This window comes from Bombina bombina, chromosome 8, assembly GCF_027579735.1.
Source record: "Bombina bombina isolate aBomBom1 chromosome 8, aBomBom1.pri, whole genome shotgun sequence".
Taxonomy (NCBI): Eukaryota; Metazoa; Chordata; class Amphibia; order Anura; family Bombinatoridae; genus Bombina; species Bombina bombina.
The window spans coordinates 265779809-265794772 of record NC_069506.1 but is presented as its reverse complement, the minus strand read 5'-3'; the positions used below and the strand labels follow the sequence as shown (position 1 = coordinate 265794772).

Below are 14964 nucleotides of genomic sequence, written 5' to 3'. Positions count from 1 at the left end.
AAGAGAGAGACAAACTGATTCAGACAAAACCATTTTAAAACAGTTTCCAATTTACTTCTATTATCAAATTTGCTTTGTTCCCATGACATTCTTTGCTGAAGATATACCTAGGTAGGCGTCTGTAGCACTACATACCATGAAATAGTGCTGCCATGTAGTGCTCTTACAAATGGATATGATTCTTGCAAAACTGCTGCTATATAGTTTCTCCCAAAATTGGCCTGCTCCGACGCATACGTCCCTGCTTTTGAATAAAAGACACCAAGAGAACAAAGAGATTTTGTTTTCTTTTCTTTTTTTTCTTTTCTCATCATTGGATACAAGTGAAATGAAGAGATTTCTCAACAAATAAGTGGAAAAAAAAGAAAACCAGCCCTATATGACTCTATGTAGGGGGCAACCCATATAGAAAGTATCCTCTATTACTGCATATCGCCAGAAACACAGAGAAAACAGCAAGCACAGTGCTAAACCTTATAAATATTTGATAATATCCTTCTACTATTCTTTGAGCAAATTAAAAAGAAATCTTGAAGTTGTTCTTAGGTACAAAATATAACGCTGTAGTGTATATTCACAATACAAATGATACAGAAAGGCAAAGGGAAAAAAGCAAAAAGAAAACTCATAAATCATTTATGTATGCAGCCTCTTAGCTGGAAATCAAATTTACAGCTATTCTGGAGATATTGCATAGTCCCAGAGTTCCTTTAAATAAGCTCAGTTTAGAGGTAAAGGGACTGTATGATGTTAGTTTCCCTTTGTTTTTTTTTTCCTCTTTTTTTTTTCCCTTTGATTGCACAGTTCAGGAACTTTTAATATGACCCCTTTTTCTTTATTTTTTTCTCCTCTCACACTAAATCAGCAATTTTGTGGGGTGTCTCTCTTTTTTTTTTTTTTCTTTTTTTTTTTTTTTTAACGGCTCAAGACACAGTCAGAACAGTATGTTCCCCAGAGAAAAATAGTGAGTCCCACTAAATAAAAATTTCACATACCAGTGCTTCAGGGGAGTTGCCAAACCACGTGACTGAGATACCCCCACTTTACTTTACCATATTTCAAGGAGGTGTCTGTGGGTATGTTACTTGCCGCCAGGGCCTTTCTTCCTCTGCCACTGCAACTTTAACAATTCCGGTGCTCAGTGCAGCATGTCAGACGTCACAAACGCCAGTCCGGTGCGTCTCTGCTGAGGGGCCGATGGCAAAGCGATGACGTTCACGGATCCCTCCGCCACTAACTTGGGCCAATTACCCGGATGCCGACAGCTCCAGCCTGCTTCACCCTACCAGGAGGGCGCAGGTATTCTTTCTTTTGCCCCTCAGCGACGATCCCGGCAGATTTCCATAGGTAAGTAGTGGTTAAGAAGAAAGACCACTGTGTGACACTCAGGTTATCTTCTTGGTCACAGAGGCGAATCCCAGGTCTTTCCCTGAGCAGGGGTAGCAGCGTCTCCGCTAATTTGGGACTTCCGCCGAATGCTGCAGCGGATCTGTGCAGCAAAATAGTGGCCAAAAAAGCCGGTGTGGGTACTGCCGGGGGCCAATTCGTTCAGGAGGAGAAAGATTTTGGATCTTAATTCGGCCCTCTGAAGCCACTGAAACATGAGCAGCGTGCAGAGATAGCTCCTCCTCCAACGGAAGTCCCCTGGAAGAAGGGCAATCTTCGAGATTTTAATTATAGAAGTAAATTAGAAAGTTGTTTAAAATCAAATGCTTTATCTGAATCACAAAATAAACATTTTGGGGTTTATATCCCTTTAATTATAGCTATTATGATCCAATTATCTTGTAGCCCCGGACAAGGTTTAATCAGGGTTACCTAACCGATTAAACAATACTCATAACTATCAAATATTAGATTGCGCAAATGTATTTATTAATTATTACAAACAAGTATAACTAGTAATATGATACCGTAAGCATCCGGTAACAACTTCAGCTAAGATCTTACACAATTTATACACATCTCCGGCCAATCAGCTTATTCTATACCATAAATGCAAAAGGCTTAATCTATACTTTCGTTTTTTTCATAAAGTTTTGCATGAGGTATAGATAATTATATTTTAACACTAATCATGCATAGTTCAATGACATGATAGAAATTTAAAATAAACTTTTCTAACTATAAGTATAATTATTGTTTTGATTGGTGTAAGCAACTGAATTGTATTCCTATGTAAATACCTTTTTTAATACATTTATATACATTATAATTTATAACTCCTCATTAGTGTCTGTAGTGTTAAGAGACTGTAATGAAAATGTGTGTTTTAAAGGGATATTAAATTGCATGGACAAGTAAAATCCTATAGCTACCAATCACCATGCTATTATTTTCTTCCTGTGCCTGAAGCAATCTACAAAACTGTTCTCCTATTATAACTCTTTTCACTTGTTGGTTTTTAAAGCTCCATATTTTCATACAAGTGCCGCCATCTTGCAACTAAGGTATTCTCACGCCCTGTAACAGTTTGCTGTCACAGATCAGTGACAATGACAGCTTTTTGGCAAGTGTATTGAGAGATTAAAAGAGAGAGAGATTGAAAGAGAGAGAGATTGAAATAGAGATTGAAAGAGAGAGAGATTGAAAGAGAGAGAGATTGAAAGAGAGAGAGATTGAAAGAGAGAGAGATTGAAAGAGAGAGAGATTGAAAGAGAGAGAGATTGAAAGAGAGAGAGATTGAAAGAGAGAGAGATTGAAAGAGAGAGAGATTGAAAGAGAGAGAGATTGAAAGAGAGATTGATTGAATGGGAGAGCTTGAGAGAGAGAGTGAGAGAGAGAGAGAGCTTGAGAGAAAGAGAGAGAGCTTGAGCTTGAGAGAAAGAGAGAGAGCTTGAGAGAGAGCGAGAGAAAGAGAGAGAGCTTGAGCTTGAGAGAGAGCTTGAGAGAGAGCGAGAGAAAGAGAGAGAGCTTGAGCTTGAGAGAGAGAGAGCTTGAGAGAGAGCGAGAGAAAGAGAGAGAGCTTGAGCTTGAAAGAGAGAGAGCTTGAAAGAGAGAGAGAGCTTGAAAGAGAAAGAGAGAGAGCTTGAAAGAGAAAGAGAGAGAGCTTGGAAGAGAAAGAGAGAGAGCTTGAAAGAGAAAGAGAGAGAGCTTGAAAGAGAGAGAGAGCTTGAAAGAGAGAGAGAGCTTGAAAGAGAGAGAGCTTGAAAAAGAAAGAGAGAGAGCTTGAAAGAGAAAGAGAGAGAGAGCTTGAAAGAGAGAGAGCTTGAAAGAGAGAGAGCTTGAAAGAGAGAGAGCTTGAAAGAGAGAGAGCTTGAAAGAGAGAGAGCTTGAAAGAGAGAGAGCTTGAAAGAGAGAGAGCTTGAAAGAGAGAGAGCTTGAAAGAGAAAGAGAGAGAGCTTGAAAGAGAAAGAGAGAGAGCTTGAAAGAGAAAGAGAGAGAGCTTGAAAGAGAGAGTGCTTGAAAGAGAAAGAGAGAGAGCTTGAAAGAGAAAGAGAGAGAGCTTGAAAGAGAAAGAGAGAGAGCTTGAAAGAGAAAGAGAGAGAGCTTGAAAGAGAGAGAGCTTGAAAAAGAAAGAGAGAGAGCTTGAAAGAGAAAGAGAGAGAGCTTGAAAGAGAGAGAGAGCTTGAAAGAGAGAGAGCTTGAAAAAGAAAGAGAGAGAGCTTGAAAGAGAAAGAGAGAGAGAGCTTGAAAGAGAGAGAGCTTGAAAGAGAGAGAGCTTGAAAGAGAGAGAGCTTGAAAGAGAGAGAGCTTGAAAGAGAGAGAGCTTGAAAGAGAAAGAGAGAGAGCTTGAAAGAGAAAGAGAGAGAGCTTGAAAGAGAAAGAGAGAGAGCTTGAAAGAGAAAGAGAGAGAGCTTGAAAGAGAAAGAGAGAGAGCTTGAAAGAGAGAGTGCTTGAAAGAGAAAGTGCTTGAAAGAGAAAGAAAGAGTGCTTGAAAGAGAAAGTGCTTGAAAGAGAAAGAAAGAGTGCTTGAAAGAGAAAGAAAGAGTGCTTGAAAGAGAGAGCACTTGAAAGAGAAAGAGAGAGCGCTTGAAAGAGAAAGAGAGAGCACTTGAAAGAGAGAGTTGGAAAGGGAGAGAGTTGGAGAGGGAAAGGGAGAGTTGGAGAGGGAGATTGAAAGAGAGGGATTTAGAGAGAGAGAGAGAGACACACTGGGAATATTACAGGGCAATGCAAAAATGTAAAGAACGATAGAGCTATGAAAAAGCTAATATGTGAATAAGACCCACTTTTGTCACAGAGTGAGAGCAAACCTAGACAGCAAGAAGTCAGTGTACTGTATGAACATGCAGAGCTTAACCAACAGGCACCAGTAAAGGGTTAAAGTAAGAGAAAACAATTGCATAGTGATTAGTAACTATGCTATGTAGTTGTCTCTTTTAAAGAGACAGTCTAATCAAAATTAACCTTCAATAAATCAGATAGGGCATACAATTTTAAACAACTTTCCAATTTACTTTTATCATCAAATTTGGTTTGTTCTCTAGGTATTCTTTTTTTAAAAGCTAAACCTAGAGAGAGTTGGAAAGGGAGAGAGTTGGAAAGGGAGAGAGTTGGAAAGGGAGAGAGAGAGTTGGTAAGGGAGAGAGAGAGAGTTGGTAAGGGAGAGAGAGAGAGTTGGTAAGGGAGAGAGAGAGAGTTGGAAAGGGAGAGAGAGAGAGTTGGAAAGGGAGAGAGAGAGAGTTGGAAAGGGAGAGAGAGAGAGTTGGAAAGGGAGAGAGAGAGAGAGTGAAAGGGAGAGAGAGAGAGTTGGAAAGGGAGAGAGAGAGAGAGAGAGAGTGAAAGGGAGAGAGAGAGAGTGTGAAAGGGAGAGAGAGAGAGTGTGAAAGGGAGAGAGAGAGAGTGTGAAAGGGAGAGAGAGAGAGTGTGAAAGGGAGAGAGAGAGAGTGTGAAAGGGAGAGAGAGAGTGTGTGAAAGGGAGAGAGAGAGTGTGTGAAAGGGAGAGAGAGAGAGAGTGTGAAAGGGAGAGAGAGAGAGTGTGAAAGGGAGAGAGAGAGAGTGTGAAAGGGAGAGAGAGAGAGTGTGAAAGGGAGAGAGAGAGAGTGTGAAAGGGAGAGAGAGAGAGTGTGAAAGGGAGAGAGAGAGAGTGTGAAAGGGAGAGAGAGAGAGTGTGAAAGGGAGAGAGAGAGTGTGTGTGAAAGGGAGAGAGAGAGTGTGTGAAAGGGAGAGAGAGAGAGTGTGAAAGGGAGAGAGAGAGAGTGTGAAAGGGAGAGAGAGAGTGTGTGAAAGGGAGAGAGAGAGAGAGTGTGTGTGAAAGGGAGAGAGAGAGAGTGTGAAAGGGAGAGAGAGAGAGTGTGAAAGGGAGAGAGAGAGAGAGTGTGAAAGGGAGAGAGAGAGAGAGAGAGAGAGTGTGAAAGGGAGAGAGAGAGAGTGTGAAAGGGAGAGAGAGTGTGAAAGGGAGAGAGAGTGTGAAAGGGAGAGAGAGTGTGAAAGGGAGAGAAGTGTGAAAGGGAGAGAGAGTGGGAAAGGGAGAGAGAGTTGGAAAGGGAGAGAGAGAGAGTTGGAAAGGGAGAGAGAGAGAGTTGGAAAGGGAGAGAGAGATTTGGAAAGGGAGAGAGAGAGATTTGGAAAGGGAGAGAGAGAGATTTGGAAAGGGAGAGAGAGAGATTTGGAAAGGGAGAGAGAGAGATTTGGAAAGGGAGAGAGAGAGATGGAAAGGGAGAGAGAGAGAGTTGGAAAGGGAGAGAGAGAGAGTTGGAAAGGGAGAGAGAGAGTTGGAAAGGGAGAGAAAGATTTGGAAAGCGAGAGAGAGAGTTGGAAAGGGAGAGAGAGTTGGAAAAGGAGAGAGAGTTGGAAAGGGAGAGAGAGAGAAAGAGTTGGAAAGGGAGAGAGTTGGAAAGGGAGAGAGTTGGAAAGGGAGAGAGTTGGAAAGGGAGAGAGTTGGAAAGGGAGAGAGTTGGAAAGGGAGAGAGTTGGAAAGGGAGAGAGTTGGAAAGGGAGAGAGTTGGAAAGGGAGAGAGTTGGAAAGGGAGAGAGTTGGAAAGGGAGAGAGTTGGAAAGGGAGAGAGTTGGAAAGGGAGAGAGTTGGAAAGGGAGAGAGTTGGAAAGGAAGAGAGTTGGAAAGGGAGAGAGTTGGAAAGGGAGAGAGTTGGAAAGGGAGAGAGTTGGAAAGGGAGAGAGTTGGAAAGGGAGAGAGTTGGAAAGGGAGAGAGTTGGAAAGGGAGAGAGTTGGAAAGGGAGAGAGTTGGAAAGGGAGAGAGTTGGAAAGGGAGAGAGTTGGAAAGGGAGAGAGTTGGAAAGGGAGAGAGTTGGAAAGGGAGAGAGATGGAAAGGGAGAGAGATGGAAAGGGAGAGAGAGAGAGTTGGAAAGGGAGAGAGAGAGAGTTGGAAAGGGAGAGAGTTGGAGAGGGAGAGAGTTGGAGAGGGAGAGAGTTGGAGAGGGAGAGAGTTGGAGAGGGAGAGAGTTGGAGAGGGAGAGAGTTGGAGAGGGAGAGATATTAAGAGGGAGTGAGAGAGAGAGAGAGAGAGAGATTAAAAGAGAGGGATTTAGAGAGAGAGAGAGACACACTGGGAATATTACAGGGCAATGCAAAAATGTAAAGCTTGATAGAGCTATGAAAAAGCTAATATGTGAATAAGACCCACGTTTGTCACAGAGTGAGAGAAAACCTAGACAGCAAGAAGGCAGTGTACTGTATGAACATGCAGAGCTTCACCAACAGGCACCAGTAAAGGGTTAAAGTAAGAGAAAACAATTGCATAGTGATTAGTAACTATGCTATGTAGTTGTCCCTTTTAAAGAGACGGTCTAATCAAAATTAACCTTCAATAATTCAGATAGGGCATACAATTTTAAACAACTTTCCAATTTACTTTTATCATAAGAATTTGGTTTGTTCTCTAGGTATTTTTTTTTTTTAAAAGCTAAACCTAGAGAGAGTTAGAAAGAGAGAGAGAGAGAGAGTTAGAAAGGGAGAGAGAGAGAGAGAGAGAGAGAGAGAGTTAGAAATGGAGAGAGAGTTTGAATGGGAGAGAGAGTTTGAATGGGAGAGAGAGTTTGAATGGGAGAGAGAGTTTGAATGGGAGAGAGAGTTTGAATGGGATAGAGAGAGTTTGAAAGGGATAGAGAGAGTTTGAAAGGGATAGAGAGAGTTTGAAAGGGATAGAGAGAGTTTGAAAGGGATAGAGAGAGTTTGAAAGGGATAGAGAGAGTTTGAAAGGGAGAGAGAGTTTGAAAGGGAGAGAGAGTTTGAAAGGGAGAGAGAGTTTGAAAGGGAGAGAGAGTTTGAAAGGGAGAGAGAGTTGGTAAGGGAGAGAGAGGGAGTTTGTAAGGGAGAGAGAGTTACAAAGGGAGAGAGAGAGAGTTGGAAAGGGAGAGAGAGATAGTTGGAAAGGGAGAGAGAGATAGTTGGAAAGGGAGAGAGAGAGTTGGAAAGAGAGAGTTGGAAAGAGAGAGAGAGAGAGTTGGAAAGAGAGAGAGTTGGAAAGAGAGAGAGTTGGAAAGGGAGAGATAGTTGGAAAGGGAGAGAGAGATAGTTGGAAAGGAAGAGAGAGAGAGTTGGAAAGGGAGAGAGAGAGTTGGAAAGGAAGAGAGAGAGTTGGAAAGGGAGAGAGAGAGTTGGAAAGGGAGAGAGAGAGTTGGAAAGGGAGAGAGAGAGTTGGAAAGGGAGAGAGAGAGTTGGAAAGGGAGAGAGAGAGTTGGAAAGGGAGAGAGAGAGTTGGAAAGGGAGAGAGAGAGTTGGAAAGGGAGAGAGTGGGAGAGGGAGAGAGTTGGAAAGGGAGAGGGAGAGAGTTGGAAAGGGAGAGGGAGAGAGTTGGAGAGGGAGAGAGTTGGAGAGGGAGAGAGTTGGAGAGGGAGAGAGTTGGAGAGGGAGAGAGTTGGAGAGGGAGAGATATTAAGAGGGAGAGAGAGAGAGAGAGAGAGAGAGAGATTAAAAGAGAGGGATTTAGAGAGAGAGAGAGACACACTGGGAATATTACAGGGCAATGCAAAAATGTAAAGCTTGATAGAGCTATGAAAAAGCTAATATGTGAATAAGACCCACGTTTGTCACAGAGTGAGAGAAAACCTAGACAGCAAGAAGGCAGTGTACTGTATGAACATGCAGAGCTTCACCAACAGGCACCAGTAAAGGGTTAAAGTAAGAGAAAACAATTGCATAGTGATTAGTAACTATGCTATGTAGTTGTCCCTTTTAAAGAGACGGTCTAATCAAAATTAACCTTCAATAATTCAGATAGGGCATACAATTTTAAACAACTTTCCAATTTACTTTTATCATAAGAATTTGGTTTGTTCTCTAGGTATTTTTTTTTTTAAAAGCTAAACCTAGAGAGAGTTAGAAAGAGAGAGAGAGAGAGAGAGAGTTAGAAAGGGAGAGAGAGAGAGAGAGAGAGAGAGAGAGAGAGAGTTAGAAATGGAGAGAGAGTTTGAATGGGAGAGAGAGTTTGAATGGGAGAGAGAGTTTGAATGGGAGAGAGAGTTTGAATGGGAGAGAGAGTTTGAATGGGATAGAGAGAGTTTGAAAGGGATAGAGAGAGTTTGAAAGGGATAGAGAGAGTTTGAAAGGGATAGAGAGAGTTTGAAAGGGATAGAGAGAGTTTGAATGGGAGAGAGAGTTTGAAAGGGAGAGAGAGTTTGAAAGGGAGAGAGAGTTTGAAAGGGAGAGAGAGTTTGAAAGGGAGAGAGAGTTTGAAAGGGAGAGAGAGTTGGTAAGGGAGAGAGAGGGAGTTTGTAAGGGAGAGAGAGTTACAAAGGGAGAGAGAGAGAGTTGGAAAGGGAGAGAGAGATAGTTGGAAAGGGAGAGAGAGATAGTTGGAAAGGGAGAGAGAGAGTTGGAAAGAGAGAGTTGGAAAGAGAGAGAGAGAGAGTTGGAAAGAGAGAGAGTTGGAAAGAGAGAGAGTTGGAAAGGGAGAGATAGTTGGAAAGGGAGAGAGAGATAGTTGGAAAGGAAGAGAGAGAGAGTTGGAAAGGGAGAGAGAGTTGGAAAAGGAGAGAGAGTTGGAAAGGGAGAGAGAGAGTTGGGAAAGGGAGAGAGAGAGTTGGGAAAGGGAGAGAGAGAGTTGGAAAGGGAGAGAGAGAGTTGGAAAGGGAGAGAGAGAGTTGGAAAGGGAGAGAGAGAGTTGGAAAGGGAGAGAGAGAGTTGGAAAGGGAGAGAGAGAGTTGGAAAGGGAGAGAGAGAGTTGGAAAGGGAGAGAGAGAGTTGGAAAGGGAGAGAGAGAGTTGGAAAGGGAGAGAGAGAGTTGGAAAGGGAGAGAGAGAGTTGGAAAGGGAGAGAGTTGGAAAGGGAGAGGGAGAGAGTTGGAAAGGGAGAGGGAGAGAGTTGGAGAGAGGGAGAGAGTTGGAGAGGGAGAGAGTTGGAGAGGGAGAGAGTTGGAGAGGGAGAGAGTTGGAGAGGGAGAGAGTTGGAGAGGGAGAGAGTTGGAGAGGGAGAGAGTTGGAGAGGGAGAGATATTAAGAGGGAGTGAGAGAGAGAGAGAGATTAAAAGAGAGGGATTTAGAGAGAGAGAGAGAGACACTGGGAATATTACAGGGCAAATCACTTTGAATGGCTTTAAATTTCACAATTGTGTGAAAACTAATTTGAAGAAATCTCTCAACAGACTGAAACAAAAGTCCTATTGTTTCAGAAGTATATTTTAATTCTTTTCATATATCAATTTATTGTCTTTATTTCCTCAGTGTTACCTGCAATTCTGGAGAGTATCTGGCTGTGAGATGTTCAGGTCAGTGATTGGTAATAAGTATAATGAAAACGGAAATGAGTTGTCACAGTTGTGCCAGCCTCCCCTTTGGACACTATTACACCATTACATGTATACACAGCACAGATACAGCACACACAGTAGCAGTGCCAGCCTCCCCCTCACACACTGATACACCATGACATGTATACACAGCACAGGTACAGAACAGACAGCAGCAGTGCCAGCCTCCCTCTAACACACTGATACACCATGACATGTATACACAGCACAGGTACAGCACACACAGCAGCAGTGCCAGCCTCCCTCTCACACACTGATACACCATGACATGTATACACAGCACAGGTACAGTACAGACAGCAGCAATGCCAGCCTCCCTCTCACACACTGATACACCATGACATGTATACACATCACAGGTACAGCACAGACAGCAGCAGTGCCAGCCTCCCCCTCACACACTGATACACCATGACATGTATACACAGCACAGGTACAGCACAGACAGCAGCAGTGTCAGCCTCCCCCTCACACACTGATACACCATGACATGTATACACAGCACAGGTACAGCACAGACAGCAGCAGTGTCAGCCTCCCTCTCACACACTGATACACCATGACATGTATACACAGCACAGGTACAGCACAGACAGCAGCAGTGTCAGCCTCCCCCTCACACACTGATACACCATGACATGTATACACAGCACAGGTACAGCACAGGTACAGCACAGACAGCAGCAGTGCCAGCCTCCCCCTCACACACTGATACACCATGACATGTATACAGAGCACAGGTACAGCACAGACAACAGCAATACCAGCCTCCCCCTCACACACTGATACAATACACCATGACATGTATACACAGTACAGGTACAGAACAGATGGCAGCAGTGCCAGCCTCCCCCTCACACACTGATACACCATGGCATGTATACACAGCACAGGTACAGCACAGACAGCAGCAGTGCCAGCCTCACTCTCACACACTGATACACCATGACATGTATACACAGCACAGGTACAGCACAGACAGCAGCAGTGCCAGCCTCCCCCTCACACACTGATACACCATGACATGTATACACAGCACAGGTAGAGCACAGACAGCAGCAGTACCAGCCTCCCCCTCACACACTGATACACCATGACATGTATACACAGCACAGATACAGCATAGACAGCGGCAGTGCCAACCTCCCTCTCACACACTGATACACCATGACATGTATACACAGCACAGGTACAGCACACAGCAGCAGTGCCAGCCTCCCCCTCACACACTGATACACCATGACATGTATACACAGCACAGGTACAGCACACAGCAGCAGTGCCAGCCTCCCCCCTCACACACTGATACACCATGACATGTATACACAGCACAGGTACAGCACAGACAGCAGCAGTGCCAGCCTCCCTCTCACACACTGATACACCATGACGTATACACAGCACAGGTACAGCACAGACAGCAGCAGTGCCAGCCTCCCCCTCACACACAGATACACCATGACATGTATACACAGCACAGGTACAGCACAGACAGCAGCAGTGCCAGCCTCCCTCTCACACACTGATACACCATGACATGTATACACAGCACAGGTACAGCACAGACAGCAGCAGTGTCAGCCTCCCCCTCACACACTGATACACCATGACATGTATACACAGCACAGGTACAGCACAGACAGCAGCAGTGCCAGCCTCCCTCTCACACACTGATACACCATGACATGTATACACAGCACAGGTACAGCACAGACAGCAGCAGTGTCAGCCTCCCCCTCACACACTGATACACCATGACATGTATACACAGCACAGGTACAGCACAGACAGCAGCAGTGCCAGCCTCCCCCTCACACACTGATACACCATGACATGTATACACAGCACAGGTACAGCACAGACAGCAGCAGTGCCAGCCTCCCCCTCACACACTGATACACCATGACATGTATACACAGCACAGGTACAGCACAGACAGCAGCAGTGCCAGCCTCCCCCTCACACACTGATACACCATGACATGTATACACAGCACAGGTACAGCACAGACAGCAGCAGTGCCAGCCTCCCTCTCACACACTGATACACCATGACATGTATACACAGCACAGGTACAGCACAGACAGCAGCAGTGTCAGCCTCCCCCTCACACACTGATACACCATGACATGTATACACAGCACAGGTACAGCACAGACAGCAGCAGTGCCAGCCTGCCCCTCACACACTGATACACAATGACATGTATACACAGCACAGGTACAGCACAGACAGCAGCAGTGCCAGCCCCCGCCTCACACACTGATACACAATGACATGTATACACAGCACAGGTACAGCACAGACAGCAGCAGTACCAGCCTCCCCCTCACACACTTATACACCATGACATGTATACACAGCACAGGTACAGCACAGACAGCAGCAGTGCCAGCCTCCCTCTCACACACTGATACACCATGACATGTATACACAGCACAGGTACAGCACAGACAGCAGCAGTGCCAGCCTCCCTCCTCACACACTGATACACCATGACATGTATACACAGCACAGGTACAGCACAGACAGCAGCAGTGCCAGCCTCCCCCTCACACACTGATACACCATGACATGTATACACAGCACAGGTACAGCACAGACAGCAGTGCCAGCCTCCCCCTCACACACTGATACACCATGACATGTATACACAGCACAGGTACAGCACAGACAGCAGCAGTGCCAGCCTCCCCCTCACACACTGATACACCATGACATGTATACACAGCACAGGTACAGCACACACAGCAGCAGTGCCAGCCTCCCCCTCACACACTGATACACCATGACATGTATACACAGCACAGGTACAGCACAGACAGCAGCAGTGCCAGCCTCCCTCTCACACACTGATACACCATGACATGTATACACAGCACAGGTACAGCACAGACAGCAGCAGTGCCAGCCTCCCTCTCACACACTGATACACCATGACATGTATACACAGCACAGGTACAGCACAGACAGCAGCAGTGCCAGCCTCCCCCTCACACACTGATACACCATGACATGTATACACAGCACAGGTACAGCACAGACAGCAGCAGTGCCAGCCTCCCTCTCACACACTGATACACCATGACATGTATACCCAGCACAGGTACAGCACAGCAGCAGTGCCAGCCTCCCCCTCGCACACTTATACACCATGACATGTATACACAGCACAGGTACAGCACAGACAGCAGCAGTGCCAGCCTCCCTCTCACACACTGATACACCATGACATGTATACACAGCACAGGTACAGCACAGACAGCAGCAGTACCAGCCTCCCCCTCACACACTTATACACCATGACATGTATACACAGCACAGGCAGTAGGGGATTAAGCCTCTGATTCATAATAAAATCAACATTTCTCTTTCAGACTGTGGTGAGAAAAAAACAACCAGGATTATTGGGGGCACACAGGCTAGTTCTGGGTCGTGGCCCTGGCAGGTCAGTTTGCACCAGAGAGGAGTAAACAGATTTGTGCACGTCTGTGGAGGCACCCTCATCAACAACTTGTGGGTGCTGACTGCATCGCACTGCTTTACTGAGTGAGTGTAACCCATATGTGTCTGCTTGTGCTCTCTCACTTAATCTCTTTCTCTCTGCACCTATTACTTTGTTAACTTTCAACAATCTCATTATTCTCTCCTCAGTATCTTACTATCTTACCACAAATAAATGTTAATTAAATTACTGACAGCTAGATTACGAGTTTTGCGTTATGAGTGAAAAAGCATTGTTATGCTTCATAACGCTGCTTTTACCCTAACGCCGCTACTACAAGTCTTGTAGGTATAGGTGTACCGCACACCTTTTTGGCTTTCATGCAACGTCAGTACCACACTTTGAAATTGAAATATTTCAATGGGACTTCCATAGCACCAGTATTACGAGTTTGCCTTGGAGGCCAAAAAGTGAGCGGTACACTCTATACTGACAAGATTCGTGCCGCCATCTAAAGTCAGTAGTTATGAGTTTTATGTTACAAAGCTGTAGCATAAAACTCATAACTTAAGTGTTAAAAAGTACACTAACACCCATAAAATACCTTTTAACCCCTAAACCGAGGCACTCCCGCATCGCAAACACTAACATAAAATTATTAACCCCTAATCTGCTGCTCCGGACATCGCCGCCACTATAATAAACCTATTAACCCTTAAACCACCTTCCTCCCGCATTGCAAACACTATTTAAAGATTATTAACCCCTAATCTGCCGTCCACCCACGCCGCTGCTATAATAAACCTATTAACCACTAAACTGCAAGCCCCCCACAACGAAATATACTAAAATAAATTATTAACCCCTAAACTTCTGACCTCCCACATCACTAACTCTACATAAATATATTAACCCCTAACCCTAGTGTAACCCTAAGCCTAACACCCCCTAACTTAAATATAATTAAAATAAAGCTAAATAAACCTTACAATTATTACCTACATAATTCCTATTTAAAACTGAATACATACACCTAGATTACGAGTTTTGCGTTAGAGGCTATGCGGTGCTAACAAGCAGTTTATGCTCACTGCTCACTTACAGACAGCGCTGGTATTATGGGTTTTTACAAACCCGGCGTTAACAGACAAGAAGTGAGCGTTGAGCAAAATTTTGCTCCACATCTCACTCCAATACCAGCGCTGCTTACTTTAGCGGTGAGCTGGTGTAACGTGCTCGTGCTCAATTTCCCCATCTGAATCAACGGGGAGAGCCAGCTGAAAAAAAGTTTAACACCTGCAAAAAAGCAGCGTAAAGCTCCGTAACGCAGCCCCATTGATTCCTATGGGGAAATTAAATTTATGTCTACACCTAACACCCTAACATGTACCCCGAGTCTAAACATTCCTAATCTTACACTTATTAACCCCTAATCTGCCGCCCCGACATCGCCGACACCTGCATTATAACTATTAACCCCTAATCTGCCACTCCGGACATCGCCGCCACCTACATTATACTTAGTAACCCCTAATCTGCCGCCCCCAATGTCACCACCACTATTCTAAATTTATTAACCACTAAACCTAAGTATAACCCTAACCCCCCCTAACTTAAATATAATTTAAATAAATCTTAATAAAATTCCTATAATTAACGAAATAATTCCTATTTAAAACTAAATACTTACCTATAAAATAAACCCTAAGCTAGGTACAATATAACTAATAGTAACATAGTAGCTAGCTTAGGGTTTATTTTTATTTTACAGGCAAGTTTGTATTTATTTTAACTAGGTAGAATAGTTATTAAATAGTTATTTACTATTTAATAACTACCTAGCTAAAATAAATACAAAGTTACCTGTA

At 44.3% G+C, this 14964-nt stretch overlaps 1 protein-coding gene across 1 annotated transcript in view; it reads left to right on the top strand.

The window, feature by feature from the left end:
• Window positions 1-14964, top strand: part of LOC128638183 (transmembrane protease serine 13-like) — a 145850-nt gene that overhangs the window by 107953 nt on the left and 22933 nt on the right. Inside the window, exons 7-8 of the mRNA XM_053690047.1 lie at window positions 9566-9609; window positions 13029-13200. Coding sequence (XP_053546022.1) covers window positions 9566-9609; window positions 13029-13200 — 216 coding nt within the window. The remainder of the gene's footprint in view (window positions 1-9565; window positions 9610-13028; window positions 13201-14964) is intronic.